Raw genomic sequence first — 12,461 nt, 5'->3', positions numbered from 1 at the left:
AACTACAACACAACCGTTTTAAGCCACAACACAACTTTACGCGACAGCAAAACCACATAGAGCCACAACACAAGATAAAATCGTAGACACAACATTAAACTACAACGCAGTCATTTTAATCCACAACACAACATAAATCACAACCCAAAGCTACAACACAATAAAAACTACATAAAGCCATAACACACCAAAAAAATCACAATACAACTACATAAAACCACAACACAAGAAAAACAACAAAAAACACAACATAAAGCCACAATGCAACAAAAAGCCAGAGCACACCAACAAAATCACAATATAACAAAGCCACAACAAAAAGCCACAATACAACATAAAGCCATAGCAAAACAACAAAATCACAATACAACAACATAAAGCAACAAAAAAGTACAACACAAAAAAACACAACATAAAGACATAACACACCAGCAAAATCAAAATACAACATAAAACCACAACACAAGAAGAAAACCACAAATGACAACATAAAGCCACATAAAAGCACAACACAACAAAGAAGCACAGCACAACATAGCCAACACGACAACGTAAAGCAACAGCAATAGTGAGGACTGACCAAGTTTTACAGACTCACTAAAGTGGTTCGGCTCGGACAAGTAGAAGCTTTAATGAACAAGTTGGTAAAGAAAGTGAAAGTAAAATGTTCTGACCTCTCTCGGCCACCGTTGTGTCGCCAATACAACTATGGATATTTACTTGGTATCAGATCGATATTATAAACGTACAGTATCGCCCATCCCAAGAAAAAGGCGCATTCTGCTTTGTGGCCACTGGATGACGCTGCTGAGTTCCCACCGAGGAAGTCCCGACCATTACTTATTGTTACTTGCAAGCAACATGTCCTGCTACACGTTTTGCTTCGTCATTCATATTTTTTTTTTTACATTTCCACTTCCAAGTACAGAAGACTGCATTGAAAAAAATGCCTAAAATCATAAGATTAGAAACGAATCATGGGCCTGACCCACAATTATCTGCCTTCAGCTCGTAACAGTGAAACCAATGAGGTTTTATATCCGTCCTGAAAATGGTAGAAGATGAGACAATAAAGCACTCACAGCTGAACGCGACATTACTTTTCAAATTCCACTAAATGTATGTTTATTATATTCCCATCAAGCGCCACTGCCTGGTGCAATGCAGGTCCCGTGTAGCCAATCACAGACGCCGACACATGGAGTATAATATTGCGGGTCTAATGTAGCCAATCAGAAACGACTTCACACAACCGACCGCAGCGCGCCCCCTTACTCGCCGAAACCTTCCGCGGAAGCAATCTAGTGCTTTTCCGAGTGTGTCATTTAGCGGTAATAAAAACTTAATTAGAATTCTAGTGTTTATTTGCGTGGGTTGTGGGTGTTTATCCACATTAGTGACGAGAAATTGTGGCTTTTCACGGTTAGGTTTTTGGCATCGTTAGTTGCCTTCAAAGCAACAGGTAGGTTTGCATACTTAATCTTACATTCGTATGTTGTAAGTAGTAAATACTGTATTAAAATTATCTTTCGTGTCCTATGCTGTAATGATAAAGTGCGTGGGAATGTGATTTACACACATTTGAGCTGTCAAACTGCACTAAAGTGAAACCCGGAAGTGAAGTGTTGAAGGGCTCGGCGGAGGGATACACGGACAATCCCCCCCTTGTGGTAGCGGCAATATACACGGCTTTCCCCCGCCAGTGGAGCTCCATCTAACGGACGAGCACATTCCCGATCCTCGGACTGCTGCCTCCACACACCGACAAGCACACAATCCATCAAACATGGTACGTATTGCCGTTTATTCTTCTTCTATTTACTACTACAACAACAAAATAACCGAATTTAGCCACTTTTCGCCGAATTTAGGTATAAATGGTTAATTTGCGCGGTTAATTCGAGAGCAAACTCCCGCCAAGAGCGTTTTGTTTACTCGACGGTTGTCATAATAATGTCGTTTCTCGTGAATTTACATGACGCTTTGTTATATTTGAAGGAATATACCTCGTTTTCTCACAACTGCGCAATTGAATGGTGCATTTGAGAGCCGTACGAGGAAGCAAGTCGCCGGTTTACTGCTTTTTATTATTTGGACTGCTTTGAAATAACTGCGTGGTGTTATTACGGTACTGTTGTGATATTATGTGCCCGTAAGTCCCCGTTTTTCAACCCGTTTTAGGGGCACACGCGTGTTGGGACTATGCCGTTACCACTTCAGACACATGCCGCCGTTGTTTCGTCGAAATGAGCTCCTTGTCACTACTAGCCGATCCGGTACACGCATGCGCGAGCATCACGTCGCTTTCTTGTTAACTTGGTTTACGGCAGTTATGTTCGTGCACGCCGTCTAAGTTATCGCAATGTACTTTTTTTTTGTAACCCTTTAATTCCACGATTTTGTACAAACAAAAGCAAACGTCATTTAAAAATACATGATGTATCTTGAAACCCACTGGATCCGCACAAAAACAAAGACATCGTTTTGTTTTTTTACTAAGGGTTTCCTGCAGCTTTGTTGTTAAGGTGGCCGCCTTAACAACAAAGAGCCACCACCTAAACTAAAGTCTTTAATATGTATATGTGTATATATATATATTAGGGCTGTGAATCTTTGGGTGTCCCACGATACGATTCAATATCGATTATTGGGTCACGATTCGATAATATATCGATTTTTTTCGATTTGATTCAAAAACGATATTTTTCCGATTCAAAACGATTCTGTATTCATTCAATACATAGGATTTCAGCAGGATCTACCCCAGTCTGCTATCATGTTAGCAGAGTAGTAAAAAAAAAGCTTTTATAATTGTAAAGGACAATGTTTTATCAACTGATTGCAATAATGTAAATTTGTTTTAACTATTAAACGAACCAAAAATATGACTTATTTTATCTTTGTGAAAACATTGGACACTGTGTGTTGTCAAGCTTATGAGATGCGATGCAAGTGTAAGCCACTGTGACACTATTGTTCTTTTTAAATTATTTTTATAAATGTCTCATGATAATGTCAGTGAGGAATTTTTAATCACTGCTATGCTGAAATTATAATTAATATTGATAATGTTGTTGATAATTATCATGTTTGTTTCATTACTTTTGGTTTGTTCTGTGAGTGTTGCTGGGTCAGGTTTGGTTTTGGAATTTGATTGCATTGTTGTGGTATTGCTATGTAGTGGTTTGTTGGATTGATTAAAAAAAACTTTTTTTTAAACAAAAAAAAAATATATAGATTTGAAAAAAAAGAGAATCTATTCTGAATCGCACAGCGTAAACGATTCGATTCGTATTCGAATCGATTTTTTCCCCACACCCCTAATATATATATATATGTATATGTATATATATGTGTGTGTGTGGGCAGCACAGTGGCAGAGGGGTTGGTGCCTTTGCCTCACAATACAAAGGTCCAGAGTAGTTCTATCCCGGTGTCTGGCCAAATAAGTGCTCGCTGCGAAATAAGTGCCCAAGCGTGTCGGGGCATATATTTAATGCCTTACAAGCGAAATATATGCACACCCTATTGTATACAATGTGTATGGGACGGCTTGCCAAATAATTGCCCCTGTGGATTTGCTGATATTGTTAGCCAAAAGAAAAAACGTATTATTCCAAAGTTACTGTGATATATATTGTCTTAGGCTATTAAATATGGGGAAACGGCAGGATGAAACAAATAAGATCAGTAGTTTTAATTTTGTTCAGTTAAGCTTTTAAAAATAGTGGACGGTCTCTCTCTCTCGCTACACACACGTCGGTTTGTCAATGACGCCGCCCTGCCAAAAAACTGCCCGGCGCACCTGTGGACTGCGCGGGTATGCGCATGACCCCCCCCCCCCCGCCTGAGCACTTATTTCGGCTGGGTACAAATTTGGCTTGACACCGGCCTCGGGATCCCTTTGTGTGGAGTTTGCATGTCCTCCCCGTGACTGCGTGGGTTCCCTCCTGGTTCTCCGGCTTCCTCCCACCTCCAAAGACATTCGCCATGCGGATAGGTTGATTGGCAACACTGAAATTGGCCCTAGTGTGTGAATGTGAATGTTGTCTGTGTTGGCCCTGCGATGAGGTGGCGACTTGTCCAGGTTGTACGTTGCCTTCCCCCCGATTGTAGCTGAGATAGGCACCAGCGCCCCTCACGACGCCAAAGGGAATAAGTGGTAGAAAATGGATGGATATATATACATACACACACATATTTATTTTTTTGTCCTGTACAGCTTCACGGGCAAATCATATAGTTTATGTACATGTCCGTATCGGCTGTTCAAATTTACTTTACAAAAGAGAAGTGTAGGGTACTTCTCTTGTTGCCTTGTTTGTATTTGATTTTATTATTGTTATGGCTATTGTGCTATTTTGTCAGCTATAGTTACATTAATCATTAATAATGTAGCAGCCTAGTTTTGAATGGCTGGGTCCCTGCTATCACATGTTGATAAAAAAATTTAACATTTACATAACAAAAATCAACTACAGGCTTCCCAAATGGTGTAATAAATTAAACATATTCCAAAGACATGCACCTGGGGATAGGTTTATTGGCAACACTAAAATGGCCCTTGAGTGTAAAGGTTGTCTATCTGTGTTGGCCCTGTGATAAGGTGGCGACTTGTCCATTGTAGCTGAGATAGGCTCCTGCGAATAAGCGGTAGGAAATGGATGGAGTTGAGCATATGTCAGGATGTGGCCCCACTTTTAACTCTTTTTTTCAAACGCTTTATGTAACCGCTTATTTATAGTAAGCCATTATTTGAGTTAGTCATTATTTTGTCTTAGTAAGTCAATATTTACTAAGTCAAAATAATGACATACTTAGTATCTGAGGTAACTTGGACTGTTTTGTGTTTTTTTTTTTTTTTACTTTTAAGGAAACAATATCGAGATATATATTGTATAATGCCATTCAGCATACGGAGCGGAAAACAGAACCAAAAATTGTAGGCTTCTTCATGCGATGAAGCCAGCCTACTTCACCACAGTCTGTAGTCTGTTGCAGGCCAAATTACACCGTTCCCTACTGCCAGCCCCTTCCCTGTCCCGGGCAATGCCCCCTTTCCCTGGAGAGACACCACCTTAACTAACAAATATTCTGGGGGAAACACTGTTACTACTTTACCTACATCAATTTACTTCAGTGACAAATTAACAGTATACGTTTTGTTAGGCTGGAGATATAGATGTGAGTTAAGTGCCTTGTTTAAAAGAAAATTTTAAAAAACAATTACGCCAAAGGACTCAGTGGCACCCCTGTGTGTCATTCTTGCAATGACGGAAAATTGAAATAGTGGCGATAATACTTTTATTTTTTTAATCTACCCCGTGTTTCTTTTTTTTATATTCCAGTTCCCTTTTACTCATAGGTAAGCTGTTCTTTTTGAACATCAGAACACAACGTTTAACGATGTCTAGTTACATACCCGTCAAAGTGAGCTACCTAATGCCGACAAAGAGTTGATTTTGTCACTGGAACTACAAGTACTTAAAAATATATGTATTTCATAGTGTCTTCTGACCGTCAACAATGATACTCCACCGTACATATTTGCGGACATCTTTGGCGTACCGGACCACAGTTTGGGAATCCCTGACGTAGAAAAGTAGGCGCCAGGAAGTTTCACATCGGCGCTAAAAATTGTAGATGTTTTCATCACTGTCTAAATCTCAATTTCAGTGGAAACGAAGAGGAACTACGGCAGTAAAAGTCGTGCCAGTCTACTGAGCAGTAATAGGATCATTTTTTGATGGCCAAATATGCTGTAGCATATAAATAACTAAACATTATTTACTATTTTGTATCGAAATCAGCGCATTGGAACATAAGGTAGTGCTTGTTGTAGTGCTTGCCGGGCACGGTAATTTCCGTACTGTAAAGTGTACCAGTATACAAGCCACACCCACTAGATTTTAGAAAAAATATATATTTTCTATAAATTAGCCCCACTGGACTATAAGCCGCATATATATCCGTTGAGAAATGTTTTGTTTATGCAGAAATATTTTGTAAATGTTTTTTTACATACCTCAATTGTTTCGAAACTGTGTAACAATATAAAAAGAACGCCATTGTAAGTTAATAAACAAAGACACTAAACGTGTTTGCATTAGGGATATCCGATAATGGCTTTTTTGCAGATATTCCGATATTGTCCAACTCTAAATTGCCGATTCTGATATCAAACGATACCGATACATACAGTCGTGGAATTAACACATTATTATGCCTAATTTTGTTGTGACGCCCCGCTGGTTGCATTGAACAATGTAACAAAGTTTTCCAAAATAAATATACTCAAGTTATGGAAAAAAGTGCCAACATGTCCGTGTACCACTCTGTACAGCGCCGTTGTAAAAATTCCTAATTTTTACTTTTCCGAAACGGTACTTTTCGATATTACATTTTAAAGCGTTTATCGGCGGATAATATCGATGGGGTGGCGACTTGTCCAGAGTGTACCATGCCTTCCACCCGATTGTAGCTGAGATAGGCTCCAGCGCCCCCCGTGATCCCGAAGGGAATAACCGGTAGAAAATGGATGGATTGATGGAATATCGGCAGTCTTGATATTATCGGACATCTCTAGTTAGCATATTAGCTAATGCTAACAACCCTCCCTGGATTACGTTACGATAGCACCTACAAACATGCATGAAAAAACTCCTACAGACATCACACATGGGACGGTTTAGTAAGAAAGAATTGTTTTAGTTACATCGTAAAACTTACAAATATTGTTTGGAGTGATGAATGAAGAATCCTATTATTCTGATTATTAGAAGGGTGAAAGGCTCTTGTAACTCCGTTTTAAAGCTCTGAGTGGAATCACACTGCAGCACGAAAGATGGCACCATATCACAAACAATAACACACCTTATCAGTTTATACATTTGAAAAAAAATGTATTTGCTTTATGGCCGCCAGTGGAAAAATTTCAAAAAATTAGCCGCACCGTTTTATGAGCTTCAGAGTTCAAACCGTAGGAAAAAGTAGTGAATTGACTGTGGGCAGACAGCGCCATCGAATTACTCAACTGGTAGCTTTTTTTGACGAAGCAGCTCATTTCGACAAAACATTGTTCTCCTTTTAGGAAAAGCAGAAAATGTCAGATGTTTTTGGGGGGAGGTTCTATTTCCTTCTGGGGGAGGTTCTATTTCCTTCTGGGGCCTATCTGTGCCGTGCCAGGCCATGATTGGTTGGCACGCCTATCTATAATCAAAGCCAACATGGATGTGGGATCTGAACTGAGGACGTCGTTGTGGCTTGTGCAGCCGTTTGAGACACTTGTGGGGGGGGTAATAGGCGATGGCGATGACCAAGAAGAACGCGGAGTTGGAATATAATTACAACACTTTATGTTCATATTTATATACATATTTATATAATATGTAACTACAAGCTCCATTCACAGACAGTCCCATTGCTTTTATGAGCGGTCGAGCGAGTCGAAAGCCGAAGAAGAAACAAAAAAAAAGTTTTTTATTTTTATTTGCGGCGGCCGTAATTCTTTCGTGGCGGGCCGCCATAAATGAATGTGTGGGAAACCCTGCCGCAAATTTTTTTTTAATTTATGTATATATATATATAATTTTTTTTTTAATCGATTTAAATTCTGCAACCTTTAAAACTTAATGACCCTTAATTCTATTATTTTCTAAATATATGTGATTCAAGTGTAAAACTTTTTTTTATGTTTGTGTGCAACTGTCGTTAGCATGCTAACATGTATCATTCGTCAAGTAACAAAATATTTGATGCTGAAGCGTGTATCTGCAAAATTAACAAAGCAAAAAAAAAGCAAGACTGCTAATATTAAGAAGCTAACGATTGTGTCAGTCAGTTAAAAAAATATTTTTATCGATTTTTTTTTTTTTTTTTTAATTCCACAGGGATGAATAAAAATTGTTTCAGATGTGAATACTTTTTTCTTTGGCAACGTTTATTATTCGTCAAGTAACAAAATATTTGATGCTGAGTTGTATACATACAAAATTTACAAAAAAAAAAAGCTAGCATCTTAACGTTAGCATGCTAACGTGTCAGTCAAGTAAAAACATATTGTTCCTATCTCAGCTAAAAACCTGGCGGAAGGCGGTGTACACCGTGGACAAGTCGCCACCTCATCGCAGGGCCGGTACAAAATATTTGAAGCGTATATCTGCAAAATTAGCAACAACAAAAAAGAGACTGCAAATGTTAAGAAGCTAACGATCGTGTCGCAGGCAGTTAATTTTTTTTAATCGTTTTTTAAAATATATCTATAATCGTGATGCATACAAATTGAGATTTGGATGTGAATAATTTTCACGCATGCTAACATGTATTATTCGTCAAGTGACACAATATTGGACACTGAGGTGTATACATGCAAAATTAGCATCAAAGCTAGCATACTGATGTTAGGAGATGCCAACGATTGTGCCGTGGGCTAATCGTGGGCTGTTGAAAAGTTAATCCAAGGGCCACACTTGGGGTCCAATCAGTGGTCATGACAACAATAAAGTGCTGTAAGATAATATACAGTAAATGTGCTATATACAGTAAATGTGCTAAAGTATTTGCCGTGATACCGCTTCATGTTGCACTGCAGCACAGTTGTTGTTGTTGCCTCCCTTTTGAAACGTTTGCGTCGAGTGTAAACAGCCCCTCCCCCATGGCGGTGCAAGTATTGACCACGCAAAGCCCCGATCTCTTTTCCGCCTCGCTCTTGTTTCCCGGTGCATGTTTTGTAACTTTACGGACATCCGATCCGCCGCCGTGAATAATTGAAAACGCCCGGCGTCCGACACATCGCCGCGTCCCGTGTAAGTCGGGAGTGGCCATATGGCGGACCGGCCCTGTCCGCGGGGTGTCGGGAAGCCGGTGTTGTTTACATGCACCGCCGCCACAATGGTGTGTTTTGTGGAGGGCGTACAAATGGAGCGTGTGTGTGGAGCTGCTGAATGGAGTGTGTGTCTGTGTCACGCCCATCTGCCCCACTGCCAGCTGGCTTTTGCGCATTTGGGGCGTTGGAAAAAAGATGATTTTAGGTGATAAACATGAGCAAACTTCCTCGACCAACCTGCTGCAGTCCTCTTCGGACCGCAATGCTGTGGCACTGCTGCCATGGCAACAGTGGGTGTGGTTGACCCGCTGTGCCAGGAAAGATCTTGTTCCTCAATCACACAAACCACATTCCGTCCTCACAGCTCATATGTGGACAGACGGGAAATGGCCGAAAGAGGATTTGCCATAAGGAAAGCAGCGTTTGTATATATATAAAAAAAAAAAAAAAAAAAAAACGAGAAATGGACGAAATGGTGCCGGTTGTCGGTCTACCGCCGCAGCACTTGTGAGTCCCTGACAGCTTGGACCTAATCCAAGGGAGGAGATCCAGAGCAGTGACTCATCAGAGCCCACACCCAGTCCACTCGAGACCGTGGGTGGCCTGAGATACAGGAAACTGTCACTACGGTCATTTGGAAACAATCCGACATTTCTGGAAATGAGGAATGATAAACAGTATTAATGATAAGTGGGTAAAACTGCCAGTTAGTATTACTGTTTTAAATTACCACAAACTACAGAGCTCACTGGTATATAAGCCCCCATTTTTCAAAATATTAGCCGCACCGGGACTACAGGCCGCAGGCATATTTTTGTGAAATTAGTTAACACCAAAATATTTTGTAAACGTTTGTTCACATACGTTTCTGTGACAGAGCAGTAAAACGGCAGATCAAACAAAACAGAAGTCATCTTCATGGACCCACTAGCTGCGGAAGCTAGCACTGCAATCCGCTAAACCGACTCTTAACTCCACGGTGACGTTTTGGTGAATTTACTGAAGAATTTAATACAAAAAGAATACTGTTGTAATTTGATAATACTAACAGACACTCTGAAATGTCTTAGCACATTAGCTAATGCTAACGGCGCAAGCTTCACTACATTACAGTAGCGCGTACAAATGTGCATGAAAACACTCCTACAGACATCGCACATGGGACGGTTTAGTAAATATGAATTGTTGTAGTTATATTACAAACGTTGCTTGGAGTAATTAAAGCAAAAACCGTAAGAGTAAAAACGCTATGGAAGGCTTTACCTCCAGTTTAAGGTATTAAAACCGACAGTACATTTTCAACCCGCAACATCTGCCAAAATATGGGGCCAAAGCATAAACAACAACATAATTTTAGTGTTTCTGCTTGTGTTTAATGAAAACTATTATGGTCGTTAGCTAAGAAAAAAAATCCATAAATTAACCGCACCGTTTTATAAAAGTGCATGGATACTGTTCATATTTGAGCCGGTACAGTATCAATTCCCAAAACCTGGGAGTCAATACCGGTAATAATTTTCAGTACTTTTGTGTGTGTTAAAAAATATTAATTGATTTTGATAACGAGGCGTGTGAAACAATCCGATTGCTGTGGTGACTATTTGATTCAGAGTCGATTCTCCATTAAAACCCAATTCTCGCAATGTATTGTTTACTGTAACTATCATAAGGAAGTTTTTAAGTTAACGTGCCAATGATAGTCACGCACACACTAGGTGTGGCGAAATTATTCTCTGCATTTGACCCATCACCCTTGATCACTCCCTGGGAGGTGAGGGGAGCAGTGAGCAGCAGCGGTGGCCGAGCCCTGGAATCATTTTGTTGATATAACTCCCAATTTAAGGGTGTATCGGTACACCAAAATTTCGGTTCGGTACGTACCTCGGTTCAGAGGTCACAGTTCGGTTCATTTCCGGTACAGTAAAAAAACAATAAAATGTACACGCACCTCCGCCACAATGGTGTGTATTGTATTTTATCTTTCACTGAAGAAGGGTTCGGTGAATACGCATATGAAACTGGTGGGTTTCGGTATAGGGCTGGGGGATATGGCCTTTTTTCAATATCTCGATATTTTTAGGCCATATCGCAATATACGATATCTCCATATTTTGCCTTGGCCTTGAATGAACACTTTCTGCATGTAATCACAGCAGTATGGTGTTTCTATGTGTCTACATTAAAACATTCTTGTTCATACTGTATTAATATATGCTACTTTTAAACTTTCGTGCAGAGAAGGAAATCACAATTAAGTCAATTGACCAAAACTGTATTTATTAAACACTTATTAAGCAGTGGCACAAACGTTCATGTCATTTCCAAAACAGAAAGTGGAAGATTGTCAGACATTTTAAGTGTCAAATAGTATTCGTCCTTCGCTGTGTGGTTGGTTACCGCGGACGTTATGAAATTCTCTTCATTCTCTAGCAGGTGACTTTTCAAACGATGCTACTTATTAGCAGTGATGCAACTTTTTACAGCAACGCTTTTGACCCACACTTTACAAATTACGGTTGTCTATTCGTCATCTTCCCACTTGAAGCCAAACCACCGCCAGACGATGGACCCCCAGCTGTTTTTATTGGGAATTCATTCTTCCTTCATTCGCACCTTCTTTCTCTCGTATTACCACTCGCACGGCTCTGCTGGCATCACAGCTAACGTTACCCATGCTGCTACCTCTCTGCTCTGGTGCGACTTATAATCTGAAAACTACGGTAATATGTGTGGAAAAACTCCTCGAACTAATAAGTAAATGATAAATACCTCCACTACTGAAAAAAAACTCTATTTCTTAGTATCTTAAGTATTATGATCACTAAAGCAAGAGCAGGCATGCTAGCTAAACAAGCTTAAAGCATCATACTCGTGCTTAGTAAAGCTAAAAAAGTATAGACGTTACAGCAGAAAGTAAGCAGTTACTAACAGGAAATGAACACATAGATTAGTAAGAGTTCTAAAGAGGATGCTGTTGATGTGTCAGCGTTGTCACAGTCAGAAGTACCTGACATGGAAGGACAGTGCATCGATCCAATAATTGTTGGTGTCGACACCTACTGTATGGTCATGTCAGATTGTAGTTGATACTCCAGTGATGTCAATATTTTTTTTCTCAAAATCGTTGTTTTTGTTGATGTTTGTTAATTCCTTGGACACGGGAGGACTTTGAGGGCAAAAACATAAAAAATTTAAACATGTAGAATATAGTAGTTTTTACTTTAGTTTAGTTCCTGTGTACTAGTGACTTTGATTTGTTCAAAATATTGTGTAATGCAAGAGAAATACCGTATTTTTTGGATTATAAGTCAGTTATTTTCATAGTTTGGCTGGGGGAGCGATTGAAATTCTTACCACATTAGCGTAAAATATTTAATATTTATCTCATTCAGGTAAGAGACTAGGCGTATATCACACACACTTCAACCAATAAAAATTCGGCGGGGGGGCGGGTCATGGCAGAAGTGCATTATGATGGGGGGGGGGCTACCTGCTACTACTGCCGTACCTATGAAAAGTGATCATTTCAACATTGGCGGTAACTTATAAAAACTGAGAAGGGCTGAAAAAAAATAGCACCGAAAAGGAAATCATATACTGCAGGCTACAAGCCGGGACTAGTGAAATATGCAGCAGA

At 39.8% G+C, this 12,461-nt stretch overlaps 1 protein-coding gene across 1 annotated transcript in view; it reads left to right on the top strand.

Annotated features, from left to right (window-relative positions):
• The first annotated feature begins 1,635 nt into the window (after positions 1-1,635).
• calm1b (calmodulin 1b) overlaps positions 1,636-12,461 on the top strand; it is a 44,867-nt gene continuing 34,041 nt past the window's right edge. Inside the window, exon 1 of the mRNA XM_061886114.1 lies at positions 1,636-1,789. Coding sequence (XP_061742098.1) covers positions 1,787-1,789 — 3 coding nt within the window. The 5' untranslated portion in view covers positions 1,636-1,786. The remainder of the gene's footprint in view (positions 1,790-12,461) is intronic.

Source organism: Nerophis ophidion, linkage group LG24, assembly GCF_033978795.1.
Source record: "Nerophis ophidion isolate RoL-2023_Sa linkage group LG24, RoL_Noph_v1.0, whole genome shotgun sequence".
Lineage (NCBI taxonomy): Eukaryota > Metazoa > Chordata > Actinopteri > Syngnathiformes > Syngnathidae > Nerophis > Nerophis ophidion.
Note: the sequence above shows the minus strand (reverse complement) of the source record. Positions and strands in the feature narration are given on the sequence as shown.